General features: G+C 34.0%; 1 protein-coding gene across 3 annotated transcripts in view; it reads left to right on the plus strand.

Moving 5' to 3' along the window:
* Positions 1–16542, plus strand: part of LOC140444348 (vascular endothelial growth factor receptor 1-like) — a 154658-nt gene that overhangs the window by 125333 nt on the left and 12783 nt on the right. For all 3 annotated transcript variants that reach the window (XM_072536098.1, XM_072536108.1, XM_072536103.1), the window contains exons 22-25: positions 1831–1953; positions 8079–8290; positions 11269–11374; positions 11663–11873. In XM_072536098.1, the coding sequence (XP_072392199.1) occupies positions 1831–1953; positions 8079–8290; positions 11269–11374; positions 11663–11873 (652 nt within the window). The remainder of the gene's footprint in view (positions 1–1830; positions 1954–8078; positions 8291–11268; positions 11375–11662; positions 11874–16542) is intronic.

Raw genomic sequence — 16542 nt, forward strand, 5'->3', positions numbered from 1 at the left:
CGCCGTACTCCAACTGACGGATCTTGAATTCCTGTAGGACTGGAGGCGTATTCATTAGCTAGAGCCTAAATACGCGAAGGTAACTAAGATCTATATACTAACCCAAGGTATATCTAATAATACAGAATTGTCCGCCTTTTAATTGATTATAAGCGATTTACCTACCTTTTATGGCCTCTTGGAATATTTGGTTTTAGGACGGGATTGTTATGAAGCTATTTTCTCGTGATAAAAAAAAATCTACTCGCTAAAACAAGATTTGTGCTACACCACGAAAAATTATTTAGTACTTAAGGGACCTGACGGAAATTTTCCAAACTGATTTATTTGCTTATACCCTAAAATTTTTTCAAAGTTGATCGAGGGTCTATATGTCTTTGGGCGCAAAACGTCAATGGTGAAAAAAAATTTTTCAGAAAAGAAGTCCTGCACATGAAAAATAATATTTGCTGAATACTATACTGTTTCTATACTAGAAAAAAAAATTTGGAGTGCCACTGGCGAAGCACGATTTCAACGATATAAAAGAACTCGAAAAGGTTTACAGAAAACTAAAAAAAAAATTGCCTTAATCGACCCTATCTTTCATATTATTTTTTTTTCTTCCTAAACCGGAAACCGCTTGTTACCACTGTAATCAAATAGGATTGAACTGTAATAAATCTAGATTGAAGCTAAGGGATGCTTAGCACTGTCACCACTCTAATATCCCCTGTGTTAAGGGAGATTTAGCTGTCCGAGCGAATTTGAGGCATACTGGTCCCACTAGCCTGGACTGACTGGTTTCACCCTCGCGGATTTATAAGAGGGTAGGGAGATTTTGGGAGGAAGGGGATTAAGGACTTCTCGGTCTCAGGTCCTGCAAAAAGTGAGAGGCTATGGGCTTACGTTAGAAGCCGGAGCACTGCATAAGCGAAAAAAATGTGTATCTCTTCTAGTCTCTACCTGTAACGGCCGGGAAGAACAAAAAAAAACAAATTTCGAGTTTACAAATGTATTAAATAGACTGTATACTACAACTAAGATAACAAAAATATCAGTTATGACCAATAATGTCTCGATCAGGCGCGAAGGGAGACGAGAAGAGACAAAGCAAGGAATTAAAGGGCGGACAATTCCGTATTATTAGATATACCTTGGGTTAGTATATAGATCTTAGTTACCTTCGCGTATTTAGGCTATAGCTAATGAATACGCCTCCAGTCCTACAGGAATTCAAGATCCGTCAGTTGGAGTACGGCGCTATCACGAACTTTCGAATCTCCAGATACTGGCACCTATACGTCACACCACCCCGTCGAGTTACAACAGCGCGCCCCGATCGCCGCGCCTCTCGCGTGGGGCACTCTCAGGCGCCGCGCTCTTACTGCTCGCTGGCCCGCTTCGTTCCGTTTTTTATGAGCCCGTATTCTCAATTTTCAGTCGTAGTACCAAGGTCGAGTTATTGTTTTTTTGCTCCCCCCGTGTCCCCGTGTTATTTTTTCAGCGGAGGTCTATGTTTTTTAAACGTGATTTTTTCTTTTAAGCAAACGTGGTGACCTGATATTTGAGACTCGTGTAATACATTTAAACTGGGTCGAGTTTTCAATCTTTGTTTAATATAAAAATATATACATTAACTATGTTACTTACTATGAATTTATTTGTACTTTAATCAATTTGGAATATGTAATAATTACTTAAATAATTGTTACTCTTTTCTAGGCTAATTACCCGTTAATTTTTCCTTCTTTATTTCCTTGCTATGTTTACATTACAATTGAAAAATAATAATAATTTTTTTTTTCGATAAACTGACGATATTATTTAATTGTTACTTTGATCACACAGGTACTTCATGGAGATTTAGCAGCAAGAAACATATTACTAAGTGACGAGAATATTGTTAAAATATGCGATTTTGGTCTAGCGAAAAGCATGTACAAAAACGACAACTACAAAAAGCGTGGCGATGTAAGTATTTATTTTTAAATATAGTGACACTTCTCCATAACGGACACCAACGCGGAAAAATAATTGTCAGTTGAGTGGAGTTGTCCGTTGTCTAGAGTTATGGCTTAATCAATTGAAATAAAAAAGAGGTTTCGATTTGCTTGAGCTTTAATTATACATGTTCGTACATATTTGCATAAGCATATACACAAATAAAATACTAATGTAAAAAAGTACTAATGTTGATATTACTTCTTAAAAAAATCATCAATTTTGGTTTGTTTTTTGTTTTGAACATTATTTTTTACAATTTCTTACTCAACATTTAGAATTATTTCATATATTTTTTGACTTACTCTTGCATCACATTTATATTATATAAAAGATAATTTTCCTAATTTTAGGTAATCATCATTTAAATTACTTTAAAGTTGTAGTAAGTTCTAGTTCCTTTTACACCTGTTCCTTTTCTTTAAAATTACTAACACAAGTAGCTAATTTTACTTCAGCATTTTCCGTCAATGGGGCTGCATTATTCTCCAGGTAGTTAAAAAAATTTTCAACTCCATGACTTGGCAAAAGGTTGACAATGGCAAATAATATTCCTTGTTTTGTAGTTCCAGATTTTCTACAATTTCTTCTCAATTACTTTTGTTTTTATAAAAATCGCACCTAATGAAACACTTTTCAATTATTTTGGTTGAAACGTCTCTCTATTAGCAGTCATCATATAAGAGAATACATACCATCGTCAGAAGAAAGATAAGAGAAGCCAAAGAGAAACAAAAACACAATAATTTCAAGAAATAGAGGAGTACCACAGTCGATATGATAACTTTTGAAAAGTTCCGAAAACGCAACAGTGAAAAAATAACAGATCTTGCCATAACCAAAAAAGGTAAAAAGAAAGTGTAAGCAGAATATTTGGAGAAACTTTTCCCACGACATTAGAACAATACAAGAACCCATCATTGAAAAAAATTTAGGTCCCGAAATCCTACTAAAAGAAATAACGGCAGCCTTCAGACAAATGAAGGATGGAAAGGTAACGGGACTTTATGAAATTCCTGCAGAACTGCTGGAGCTATTAGATGCAGAACAAATAAAAATAATAACTGGAGCCACTGGTTTATTATATTTGCATTGTAAACAGGACAATTATCTTGTTAGAGGATAAAATTATTTTCTGGATACAACTGTTCTTTCTACACTGGAAAACTAGAATATTCAGATAAGTTTGCCCTACATACATTGGCGCTAAAATGACCAGCTGCTCGATATCTATCAACTATAAATCTATTATTATCTAGTCTATACACCCCAATTTTGCCCTTTTTAGGAGATTGAAAATTTTGTCATCTGTAAATATTACCGTTTCAAAAATCTAGCTTTTGTAGCTGATGGTTTGATGAAGCAAATATAAGTATTGATTGCTTCTGTTGTGGTGTAAGAGCTTGTTTTCTTGCTGCAGTTCAGTACCTAAGGCGCGATGTTTTAATTCTGCGCCAAGTTGTTGTCTTTCTTCCCGGAAACTGTGACATAATTCTTGCAGATTTCGCATCTTCAAAAGGATTATCTTATAATCTCTCCAAATGTGTACGATCTTCATGAGCGGTAGATAATTTTGGTCTTCCAGAACCTTGCTTTCTTTCGAGAGTTTCTTGTACATCTTTTATTAACCTTTTCGCTGCGGAGCGACTGAGAGGATCTACATCCCGTCGCTGCGGCGCTAATAGACGTCTCCCGCAGTGAAGCAAATATTTTTGGTTTTTAGGTTACAGTTGACTTAATTTTCGGAATTCTATAATTTTTTTTTACTTTATCATTTTATATATATTTATATATATATATATATATATATATATATATATATATATATATATATATATATATATATATATATATATATATATATATATATAAACTAACGGAAACTAAACATTTCATTTTACCATAAATATGAAAAATAAAGGATTACAGGCTCGAAAAAAAACTAAATAACCCAAAAATCAATTTTAATAACAAAAAAATGGCACAAGAAAAATTTAAACTAATGATTTTTCTCAAAAAAATACAAATACAAAATAATTTTAAACTTATCTGACATTACAGATTTCGTAGAGTATGATATTTTTCAAAACAAGGTGTCACGCACAACCCGACATCGCATGGTTCGCACATGTAAACGGTTTCTTTCCGCAATTTATTTTTGCTACAAACAAAACATCTTTTTCTGCTTGTCGAGTGGTTTTGGTTTCTTAAGGCAATTTTTGTTGGGAAATGTCTACCAGTTAAACGATATGGAGCTGGATTTTCTGCTCTTCTTGGCCTGTATACGAAGTCATCTAAATTTAATTCAATCATTTGCGAAATCAAATTCAACTGAAATTTGGCTACTGGCATCTTCTTTTTTGTGGCATTTTGGAATAAGATATGACTATTTAGCAGTGTCATATCCATTATATGGAAAAAGACCTTTTAGTAACACTTGGTGGATCTTCTAACACTGTCAATTGAGCTGAGGAGCATGTCTCTTTGATCTACAGCTCCCATATTTTTATTATAATCAATAACACATTGCGGTTTTACTATTGGTCTATTTGTTTTCCTATCAGTTTTTCCGGTATCTACTACATGTTTGTCATGTGATGTACTAAGCATGAATACGTCTCGTTTATCACACCACTTAATAGCAATTAGTTAGTTTTTACCGGTACGAAATACAGACTCACCCCTTTTTAACTCTTCCTCCATTTTTGGCATTTGTTTTCTACTTTTACGCACAGTCCCGCTAGCGTTAGTGCAACGATCATGTAACCATAAAAACAGATCAGGACTGCTGTACCAATTATCTACAAATAATATATGACCTTTGTCCAAATAGGGGTCAAGAAGAGTTTGAACAAAATATAATATATACCCAGTAGATGAGTCGCACAAGACAAAAAATTTTACACCGAATCGATGCCGCTTTGAGGGTATGTATTGCTTGAAAAAAAGACGCCCCTTATATAGCATTAGACTTTCATCAATGGATAATTCTTTGTATGGGGTAAACGATTCTGTAAATTTGACTCTCATATGATTCAAAATTCTTCGAATTTTATGTAATGTATCATCATTCCTTACCAAATTATTATCCGAAAAATGCATCATACTAAGTATTGCTAAAAATCGGTCTCGTGCCATTGTTTTCTTGAAAGCAGGTGTTTCAATCAAACAATTCGTTGACCAGTACTCTTGTATTTGAAGTTTTTTCACCCGTGTCATCAGGAAGTTTAGGGCAAAAAAACGATGAATTTCCTTTGCATCTGTGTCTTTCCATTCCTTCAATCTGGAACGTGGCCCAAGCTCTTTGCTGTCAACAACGTATTTATGAAATTTATTATGTTTCAGTGACTATGAAACTGGTTATATTCTCTCCAAAAAATACTTGGAAACATTCGTACTCGGAACAGTTATCAAAAAGATCTGAAATAATATGCCCAGAATTACTAGAATCAAAAGGAAATATACGCGGCTGAATGTTTACGCTTTCCCATTTCAGGTTTTCGTTGATTCTGTCAGCACGATTCTCTTCCTTTTGCTCGTCACCCACGTCAGTCTCATGTTAATCGTCTACCTCGTCTATAGTAGAACTCGATAGATGCTCATTTATAACCTTCTGTTCAATTTCTTCAGCTGAATCATAAGATATATCACTTTCAAATAAAAACTCATCGTCTAAATCACTTTGTGTCACAATTTCTTCCAATTCCGCCATCGAATAATATTTACCCGTTTTAGGTGGCGGCGGCATGATGTAATACTTATTTTCAGTATTTATGATTTCAAACACAACGTAATTTTCTAAGCGACAATATTCACTTTACTGCAACAACGCATTCGCAATACTAAACACCTTCTCATCTCAGTTCCTCCCACCCATCCCGCTCTAGACACCTTCACAGTTGCTCCCACCCATCCCGCTCTAGGCACTTTAGGTAGGTGGTTCACGCCCTTCCAATTAGAAAACATCTGACATTATATACATTATATTTTGGTTATACGCAAATAATCGCTAACCGCAGCGAAGCGGTTAGCCCTCTTGCATATATGCGTTTCCCGCACATCTCGTGCACTAATGAATTTACGCAAATATGCGGTTCCCGCAGTCAAAGGTTTAATATTAAAAACTGTTGTTTTGCTTACGTTAAAATGATTCGCTACGGCACATAGTGACCAACCATCTTCTAATTTCGTTACAATTCTTGCTTTTAGTTCTTTGCTAGCATGTGGAGCCATTTTTTGAAGTTGAACAGAATATGTTGTCTGACAAATTTTAAGATTTGGCAGTGACAGTAACAGATGTAAATAATAAGTATTTATCCTTTAAAATACACTGCTCAATTTTCTACAAAATACGCGTTAAGAGTCGTATCAGTTTTTTTAGGAACCAGCTGTACCTAAGGTATCTAGTTTTATGACCATAACTCCTATTTATATAACTAGTTTTATGACTACATATGTGGATTTCCGGAGCCCCAATTTTAATCTTTTAATCACCTTTACCTGACTGTCCGTGGTTGGCATGTAAAATGACAATAATTTCTTAGAAAAACCGAAGGCAAATTTTGTCCAGAGTCGTTGTGAAGAGGGTGCGTTGTTTGGATGTGTCTTCCTATTTACCCACATATGAAATGTTCGGTGACCTAAATACTGTCCGTTCAGCAGAGGATTCCGTTGTGGAGGGGTGTCCATTAACAGAAGTTTTACTGTTTATGATTTACAGTAATATTTATTGTAACTTTATTGTAATATATCTTCGTTGTGTTATATATCTTCTTCTTCTTTCAGTGCCTATTCGTTCCGAATATTGGCAATCATTCTGGCTATAATTATTTTATTGACTGATGCTTTAAATAGATTCGTTGTTGTTGTGGAGAACCATTTCCTCAGGTTCTTCAACCATGATATTCTCCTTCTCCCAATTCCTCGCTTTCCGAATACTTTACCCTGTAGAATTACCTTCAGTAATCTGTATTTAGTGCTGTTTCTCATTATATGTCCGAGATATTCCAACTTTCACCTTTTAATGGTATACATCACCTCTCTTTCTTTGCCCACTCTTCGTAATACGGTCTCGTTGGTTATCTTGTCTGTCCATGATATCCTTAGAATTCGCCTGTATAGCCACATCTCGAAGGCTTCAAGTTTTTTCTCCATTGCTTCAGTTAGTGTCCAGGATTCAACTCCGTAATACAATATTGAGAAGATATAACATCGTAGGAGCCTTACTTTTATCTCCAGATTAAGATTGTGACTTTTAAAGAGTTTGGCCATGTTATTGAATGCACTCCTAGCCTTCTCTATTCTACATTTTATTTCCTGTGAGTGATCCCATTGTTCATTTACTGTTGTTCCAAGATAGTTATACTGTTTTACTCGGTCCACTGGTGTATTATTGATAAGTAGTTGAGCGTCTCTAACTTTATTTTTGCTGATGATCATAAATTTAGTTTTTGTTATATTTACTTGAAGTCCAAATCTTTCACTTACTTCATTTACTTTGTTTATCAGTTGCTGTAAACTGTTCAAACTGTCTGCAAAAATAACGGTGTCGTCTGCATAACGGATGTTGTTTAGGCGTTCTCCATTTAGAAGTATTCCATGTTCGCATTTTTCCAAGGCTTCACTAAATATTTCCTCTGAATATAGATTAAATAATATAGGTGAAAGTATACAACCTTGTCTAACGCCTCGTAGAATCTGGATCATTTCCGTTGGTTCACCTCCAAAATTCGTTCTTATTGTGGCTGATTGGTTCCAGTACAAATTTTGTATTATACGCCGATCTTTATCATCCATTTGGGCTTTTGTTAGAATATCCATCGTTATATCCACCGTGTTATATATACGGGGTGTCAATTTGAAAACGTATCATTCTCTATATTTCGGCCACTAAGTATGAAAAATCGAAAAAAATATGCAAGACTTATCAAGACAATTATCTTTAATGGGTATATTTTGTAGACTGATTTTTAATTAACTTACATTAACTCTTCAGCGTGGGTGGACACAACCCGTAAAATCTTAAATGAAAAGGAGGAAAGGAGAAATCTTAAAATAAATAAATTTATTAATACAAAATTATTTTTTCTCTATAGACTCCTCTTCCTGTAAAATGGATGGCGATTGAATCCATAAGGGATCGAGTATTTTCCACACAGTCGGACGTTTGGTCATACGGTATAGTATTATGGGAGCTCTTCTCATTGGGAAGAACACCCTATCCCGGTATGGAAGCAGATGAAAGACTCTACCATAAGTTGTTGGATGGATATCGACTCGAGAGTCCAGAATATTCACCAAAAGAGGTGTAAGTATCCGTAATATTATTTACATTTTCAATTTTGTGGATGGGCTCCTTTAGTTACTTCAAACAGAGGACGTGAAAGTGAGAACAGTTTATTTTAAAATACTTTTCTTCTGTTTCTTCTAATGGAGCTACAACCCTTTGTAGGCTTTGGCATGATTAACAACGTTCTTCCATTTTGCCCCATCGGATACTTTCCTTCGCTACTGTGAAGATTTAAAGATGATTAAAAACTTTAATTTGATGAGTTCTACTTATATTGATGATATATTTTTTTGAAACCTGCTTCCAGAAAACTCGTTCGCCTGGAAAAAATAAGTTATTCTTCTTTAAACTAAATTTTATTTACATCTTCCTATTCAAAATTATTTCCCAATTGTTGTTTACAACTAATTTTATATAATACCATCCTACCATATGTTTTTATATTTAGAAACATGTATATACAATCTCATATTTAAACGATAACTTTATTGTTAGATATGCAATAACTACCTTCATGTTTTTATCACAACACATTCTACAGATATATACTTATCTTAACCTATAACAAATACGTAATTTGGAAAATTGTTTCCATCTAAGAAGTTTCTTTACAAATTAATCTCACACTCTGTAAACTTGTTGCTCAGAGTATACCAACGAGGCGAGAAAAGATAGCGAATTATGCATTTCTTTTCTTCCAAATGTGTGCTCACCTAATTTTCTACGCAGATGGCAAAATTACCAGTATGTTTGATGAGTAATACTTCTTGTTTTCTCTTGGTCTATATATGTTTTTCTCAGATGGGTCTTTTATTCAATTATATTAGCAAGTACTTGACATCATTGATTCTATGTAATAAGTGGATATTTATTGTCTTCTTTTTAATGTGTCATTCAATAAAAAATATTATTACACTTCTTTACAATATTACAATACTAGTTTACATTAACTCAATAGCAACTATACACTTCCAAAACTCAATTAGTATGAATTATGAATAGTGTTATTCAAACTGTTAATTTCTCTGCTTATGTATAATTTTTGACGTTCCAGGCAATACTAGACAATTCAGGATTTTTAGACAACATCTCGAATATTCTACATATTTTTGATACTTTTTTCTCATTAAGAGACCTTTTCTATATGAAATAAATCTCATGGAAATGTTATATCACTGTTCCCTCCTTAGTTAGTGGTCTATCAGAAGGTAGAGCCTTTTCCGTGAATATCAAAAACGCTTATAATTAATTTGATCTTTTTGATTATCAGCGACGAAAATTGAAAGATGTTGACAAACAGTTGTATTATATCTTTGTACCATTTCATCTTATTGCGGATTGAGAAAAATCGCTAGTTACTCCTTCAAATTTCCGATTTTAGAGTATCTTTTCACTTATGCGTCACTTATGGGAAATCGATTTCTTGGAGACCTATATCTACTAGTATTTATAGTAGGACTATGTGATGGGCTTTAGGATGTCGATCTAGGTGACTTTCTGACCTTATTTTTTTATTCTCTTTTTCTTGCTTGAGATCGACTTCTGCAATTGTTTTAAAAATGTCACATTTTTTCGCAAATAAAATGTCTTCTGTTTTTTATTTCGAGTTTTTAGTTGAAGATTTTACAGTATGCTTAAAATTTGGGATAAAATAATTGTTGACCTGTTATTTGCGGTTGTGACTTCTTTTTTTTAGACTAGGTTGTGACCTATTACTTGGAGCAGCTCTAATATTTCAACGCTTCATTCAATTATAACCGCTGATTTGCTTATAATCAAGGCTTGGTCAGACTCTAACTTACTTAGCTTTAACGTGGATAAGATAGTAGCATTATCTTATAAAGGAGTCATTCAACCCTTGCTTTTGAATGAGAGCCAAATAAGTATCGTTAATTCCGTGAAATTTCTAGGTATTCTTATCGACAGCGATCTTAAATGGTCCTTGCATACTGTCTCCTTAAGGAAGAAACTAGCCTCAGCTTGCTTTGCAATAAGATCTGTTTCGAAGGAACTAAATTTATCTTCTGTCAAAATGGCATATTTCTCATTGTTCGAGTCCCATCTTCGATATGGGCTTCCATTTTGGGGTTCTAGTACAGCGGCCCAATTTGATACTATTTTTAAGCTGCAAAAGAAAGCAATTCGTTATCTATTTGGTCTCAAACAAACAACTCATTGCAAGACCTACTTCAAAAATCACGGAATTTTGACGCTTCTCTCTTTATTTATTTTGGAAAAGGTTTGTTTGATTCGCAAGCATCTAAACATTTTTCCCGATAGACCTGATCATGGCTACTCCATTAGAAATTCGGATTGTAACGTTTATTTACCGATCCCGTCCACTCAGCTAGTAAAGAATTCTATTCTATATAGTGCAAAAAAACTTTATAATCACCTTCCAAGAGAAATTAAATCCGCAACATCTTTCATTAAGTTTCGTAAGATGACAAAAATCTATCTCTCTGAAAGACCATATTATTCAGTTGAGTTTCTTAATGTATAACAAAGAAACAAAATTAGTATTGTTTATAATTACATTTGGGTGTCCCAAGCACTGGCTACAATTTGTCTCATTTGTTGTTGTCTGTACAAATTATGTAAGTGATACAATAATTTTACTAATTTAAAATTGTATTGTTCTGTTTTTTTCTATATTTGTTTTTGTTTTATACTTTTTATACTTTTTGTACTTTTTGACTGATTTTTTTAGCTTTGTCCATAAAATTGTTCAATAATTTTCAGTGACAATAAAGCATATTTCTATTCTATTCTATTCTATTTATTTTCTCGAAATCTTATTTCTTTTAATTTTGGGCGAGATATGGAAATGCTTTTTGCCCTTCATCTTCCTGGGCTGAGATTTGTGCTCCATTTAGGGTTTTATAATTCTCGGTACATCAACAAAACATTGGTGGAAAAACAATTATTGGTATAAAAATTGTTTTTCAAAAAAGTTTTTATCTTAGTTTGTTAACACAGTTAATATATTTTTACAGATATCAAATAATGACTGAATGTTGGTTAGCTAAACCAGTTGGAAGGCCTTCGTTTACCAAGCTAACCGAGAGAATTGGAACACTGCTTGAAGAAACGTTAAGAAAGGTAAGTTTTTAAGGCAATATTATCAATTGATATGTAATATGAACAACTAATGAGTTATTTTCTTATATCTTTTCCTCAATATTTGCTAGTTTAGGTATTCTTTTATATATAGCTCATATTTCTCTTAATATCCTTATTCTGTGCATTTCATAACGAAAAGTACAAAATTAATTACTGATTCGGTTATTTTTTAATAAATATATTTTTTATATTTTTGACAAATATTATCCTAAACAGTACATATATCTAGTCGCCTCGAGTTTCGCTAAAACAGTTATATTCTTGCAGCATTACATCGATCTCAACGACCCATATCTTGCCATGAACACTAAGATGTTAGAGGGTCAAAACGACTACCTCTCCATGTTGAGTCCTCCTACGTTTGACGTAATTGTCAGTCCTCATTATGTCAACGATATAATGACACAACAACCGGCTCCTGACGAAGGTTATATGAGTATGAAACCCAACACAATATTCAGTCCAAGAATCACCGAGGGTAAGTTGCAAATAAATCGTTTCTATAACCATCATTATAATCACAATATTACGTTTTCATTACTCAAGTACAGTCAAATCCAGATCGATTTTGATTTATCTTTATTTTGTTAATATAAGGTGAGTCATAACTATTAGTACATATAATGGGATCGGGCCATTTGGACCAAAATATTTTTATTGGACCAAATGTGCTTTAATAAAATGTTGACATGGAAGATTATACAATGGGTAGAAAGGGTACGGCAACTTTACGACAATGAATTTGATTTTATTAATAATTTGGTATTTTATTATAAAGAGTAATTATTATTACATACGTTATTCATCATATATGTGATTTCTGATGTTGAAATTGAGTTGAAGGCGGTAATATACTGACTAGTTTCCCATAACAACAATAATTCAAGCACTGGCCATTTTGGCCCAATCCCCTCTCTGATATCGCTTCTTGAATCTTAACATTATAAGTACTCTTTGGCTGTTATCGTTTCTTTCTGCCAACGCGGGTCCACTGCCATAATCTTATTGACTTTTTACTTTCTTCTATTCTCTGCAGGTTTCCATACCACATAAATTGCTTTCTGTTAATGTAATAGAGAATTTTACCTTATACTTGCATCCTCCGTCTAGGCTTATCCTTTTGTATGTGTTCAATATTGGAGATCCTAGAGCTTGTTCTACAATAATCCCACAGCCTTTAATTTTTTTTCTATGTCTCTTATTTAGTATCGAGACTTTAGATCCATATGCAGATACACCTTCTGCGCAGATATTGATCGCAAACGACTACCAACACTAAATTAAAGCAATAAGCATAGCAATATATATACAAAATTTTAATATTTTGTTCTTTACATCTTTTCTGTACACCAGTAAAGTTTCCTGACATCGCTGAAGCTCCGTCAAAGCATACAGCTTCAACATTTTCCCATGAACCATTCAAATCATGCAAAGTTGAATTTATTGTTTTAAAAATGGTTTCTGCATCAGGTAAATTTAACCGTTTTAATGCTACTCCCTTTAGGGATATATCTAAAACAATAGCAATCTGCTCTTGGTAAGTGACATCAGAAGTCTCGTCTTTAATAACAGAAAGAGGCTGCCCTTTCAGTCCCTTCCAAATATTCCTTAGAATTACATCTTTAAAAGAATGTAAAATATCATTTTAAATGTAGTTGCTAATATAAGTGCAGTTTTTGGGCCTGATTCCAAGTATGGCTTAAATGTAACGTCATATTTGTTATCAATAAGCAATCCTTTTTCATTACTTTCTTCCATTTCATCATAACTACGAACAGGTTTTCTACCTTTTACTAGAATTACAATTATATCAATTAGTTTTTTCATATAATCTAATTTTTTTTGTCGTCGCTTTTCTCTGGCTTTCAGTCCAGCCATTTTTTCCACGACTTCAACATTTTATTTTATCATCGTCGATCAAGAAGAATCGGACAAAGGGAATATATAACCCATTAGGATGGATTGCTCCAGTGATAATGGAATCCAAAATATTAATACAAGATTTGTGGACAAAAAGGATAAATTGGGACAAATAATTAAAGAATTCTGATCAGAAACGATGGATTGAGTATTATTCACAGCTAAAACACCTCAAAGAGATAGTAATACCTAGATAGAATAATCCAACCAAATCAGGGAAAATAGAATTACATGGATTTTCTGATGCCTTTACGAAAGTTTACGGAGCTGAAATATATACTGGAACATTTTCTCCTGAGGTAAAAACAAGCCTTATAGTAGCCAAAACACAGGTTGCACCAGTTAAAGGTTTAACACTGCCGAGGTTAGAATTGTGTGCAGCATTGCTACTTAGCAGACTCATAAAGAGAACTAAATCTCTAAAGAGACTCATTCAAGCACTAAATCGCAGTGATTTAGAAATATACATCTTGTCTGATTCCACAATAACTCTGGCGTAGATACAAGGACAACCAAGTAGATGGAAAACGTTTGTAGCGAACAGAGTAACAAGAATAGTAGACATCATACAACCTGATCGCTGGTTTAAAGTAGATACAAAAAAAACCCAGCAGATTATTTATCTAGGAGAATAAAAGCAAAATAATTAGTGAGGATGGACCAATCTGACTAAAACAAACAAATACCAGAGAGATTGGATACCGACGAAGAGAAAAAGAAAATAGAAATAATAGCAAATACAATCTTAAAGGTCAGTGCCATTTGCCAAATATTTTCAAATCTGAATAGAATGCAACTAGTACTCTCTTATTGCATTAGATTTAAAGACAAACGTAAAAAAAGAGAGGTAAAACCGGAGCAACTCACCCCGTAAGAATTGAAGGATACTTTGCAAAGAGTAATAAAGAATACTCAAAAATTATACTACGCAGAAGAAATAAAAACGCCGAATTACCACATATGATGAAACACATCCCTTAATTTTACGCCACCAAACCAAATTAAGTAAACTAATAATACAACATTGCCATACAAAAACGTTGCATGGAGACCTACAACAAACTCTGCACTACATAAAGAAAAGATTTTGTATCACGCACGAGAAAAGACCAGTGCGAGAAGGAATAAACACTTGTGTCAAATGTAAAATATACAAGGCTGAAACGGCTCAAAAATAAATAAGTTTACCGAGAGCGAGAGTGAACCAAGCTCATCCATTTGCAAATACTGGTATAGACTACGCCGGGCCAATCAAAATAAGAGCAAGCAAAGGAAGAGGGTACAAGAGCTATAAAGGATATATATTTGTATGCCTTGGCACAAAAGCTGTACACCTCGAATTAGTTAGGGATATGATAGCAGATGCATTTGTAGCTGCATTGAAAAGATTTGTTTAAAGAAGAGGACAGTGCAGACACATTATGCAGTGATAATGGAACAAGCTTTGTAGGAGTAGCAAATCTGTTATTCCAGGATAATGAGGAGGTGAAGCCATCATTAACAGACACCTTAACAACATTAGGAACGCATTAGTACTTCATACCAGCGTATGGGCCACATTTCGGAGGTTTATGGGAAAGAGCTGTGAAAATTATGAAATATCATTTGAAAAGAGTAATTGAGGATAGCGCGTTAACATATGAAGAGCTAAGCACAGTGCTAGCTCAAATAGAGGCAGGCATGAACTGCTGACCTTTCTGCGTTGATACGGAAGATACAGAGAACATAATAATAATAATAACCCCAGGACATTTCCTAATTGGGAAAGAACTAATTTCACAAAATAGGGAGGAAGAGTTGGGTTTACGAATATGTCACAAAGAGGAGGGCAGTCTATTAAATTTTTACCTCAACAACAACTAGAGTGTAATCATTCAGTAGCTGTCAATAAAATTATATTTTACTCATCGAATATTTTATTTTATCATCGTCAATCGAGAAGAATCGGACAAAGGGAATTACATTCGAATTTGTCTACCACACCTATGCCCTGTATACGCTGTATATTAATATTTGTCAATTATTTCTATTAACTCTAATTCCAAAACTAGAAGATATTGTTTATTTATTATTTATATATATATATATATATATATATATATATATATATATATATATATACAAGGATTTCCACAGTTTTCACTGTATTCCTTCACTCAACCGTTTTCTCCAATTTTTCCTGTTTAGCCAGTCCCCTTCCTGTAGGTTTCTTCTACTCATTGCTTCGTCCACCTCATCTCTGAAAGATCTTCGGGGTCTGCCTCTCTTTCTTCTTTCTATCGGGCTCCACTCTGTTATTCTATTTATCCACCGATTTTGGTCTGCTTTTCTGACATGTCCGTACCAGGTTAACCTCTTCTGTTCGATGTAGTCTATTATGTCGGAGTTCATTCCCATTCTCCTCCTAATCTCCATGTTATTTATTCTATCTCTTCTTGTTACTCTGCAGCTTCTCCTTAGGAATTCCATCTCTGTTGCTCTTATTTTGTTTTTGGTTTTCTTATTTATTGTCCAATTTTCACACCCATAAGTGAGGATACTTCTTGTCATGGTATTATATTTTTTTTTCTTTGTTTTCATGCTGATGTTCTTATCCCATAGTACCGGATTCAATTTTCGTATGCAGTCTCTTGTTTGTCCTAGTCTATTTTTTATATCTTCCTCCGTTGTTCCTTTGTTTGATATTATGAAACCTAAATACTTATACTTGTCTGTTCCTTTGATTTGTTTACCTTCGTCTATTTCCAGCTGTTTTATTTCTGTATTCTCCGTTGTTAGGTATTCAGTTTTCTTTAGGTTTATTTCCATCCCATTCCTTGTATATTCCTGCTCCAGTTTTCTCATCATAAAACTGAGGTCATCCTCGTCTTGTGCGATCACTATTTGGTCGTCGGCAAAACTTAGCGTATATAGATATTCGTTCCTTACTGGTATACCCATTCCTTCGCACTTTCTTTTCCATGGTTTCAGGGTTTTTTCCAGGAATATTTTGAACAGGGTGGGGGATGTGGAGCAACCCTGTAGTAGTCCCTTTGTCGTCTTAAATGGACTGCATATTCTATTGCCCGTTTTGATAGCTACTTCGTTATTCTTGTAGAGTGCTTTTACCCGTTTATTAATCTTCGTGGAACTTCGATGTCTTCCATTGCTTCCCATAGCTTGGTTCTAGGTATTGAGTCATATGCCTTCTTAAGATCAACAAAAGCCAGATGGACGGATCTATTTTT

This window comes from Diabrotica undecimpunctata, chromosome 1, assembly GCF_040954645.1.
Source record: "Diabrotica undecimpunctata isolate CICGRU chromosome 1, icDiaUnde3, whole genome shotgun sequence".
In the NCBI taxonomy this organism is placed as follows: Eukaryota; Metazoa; Arthropoda; class Insecta; order Coleoptera; family Chrysomelidae; genus Diabrotica; species Diabrotica undecimpunctata.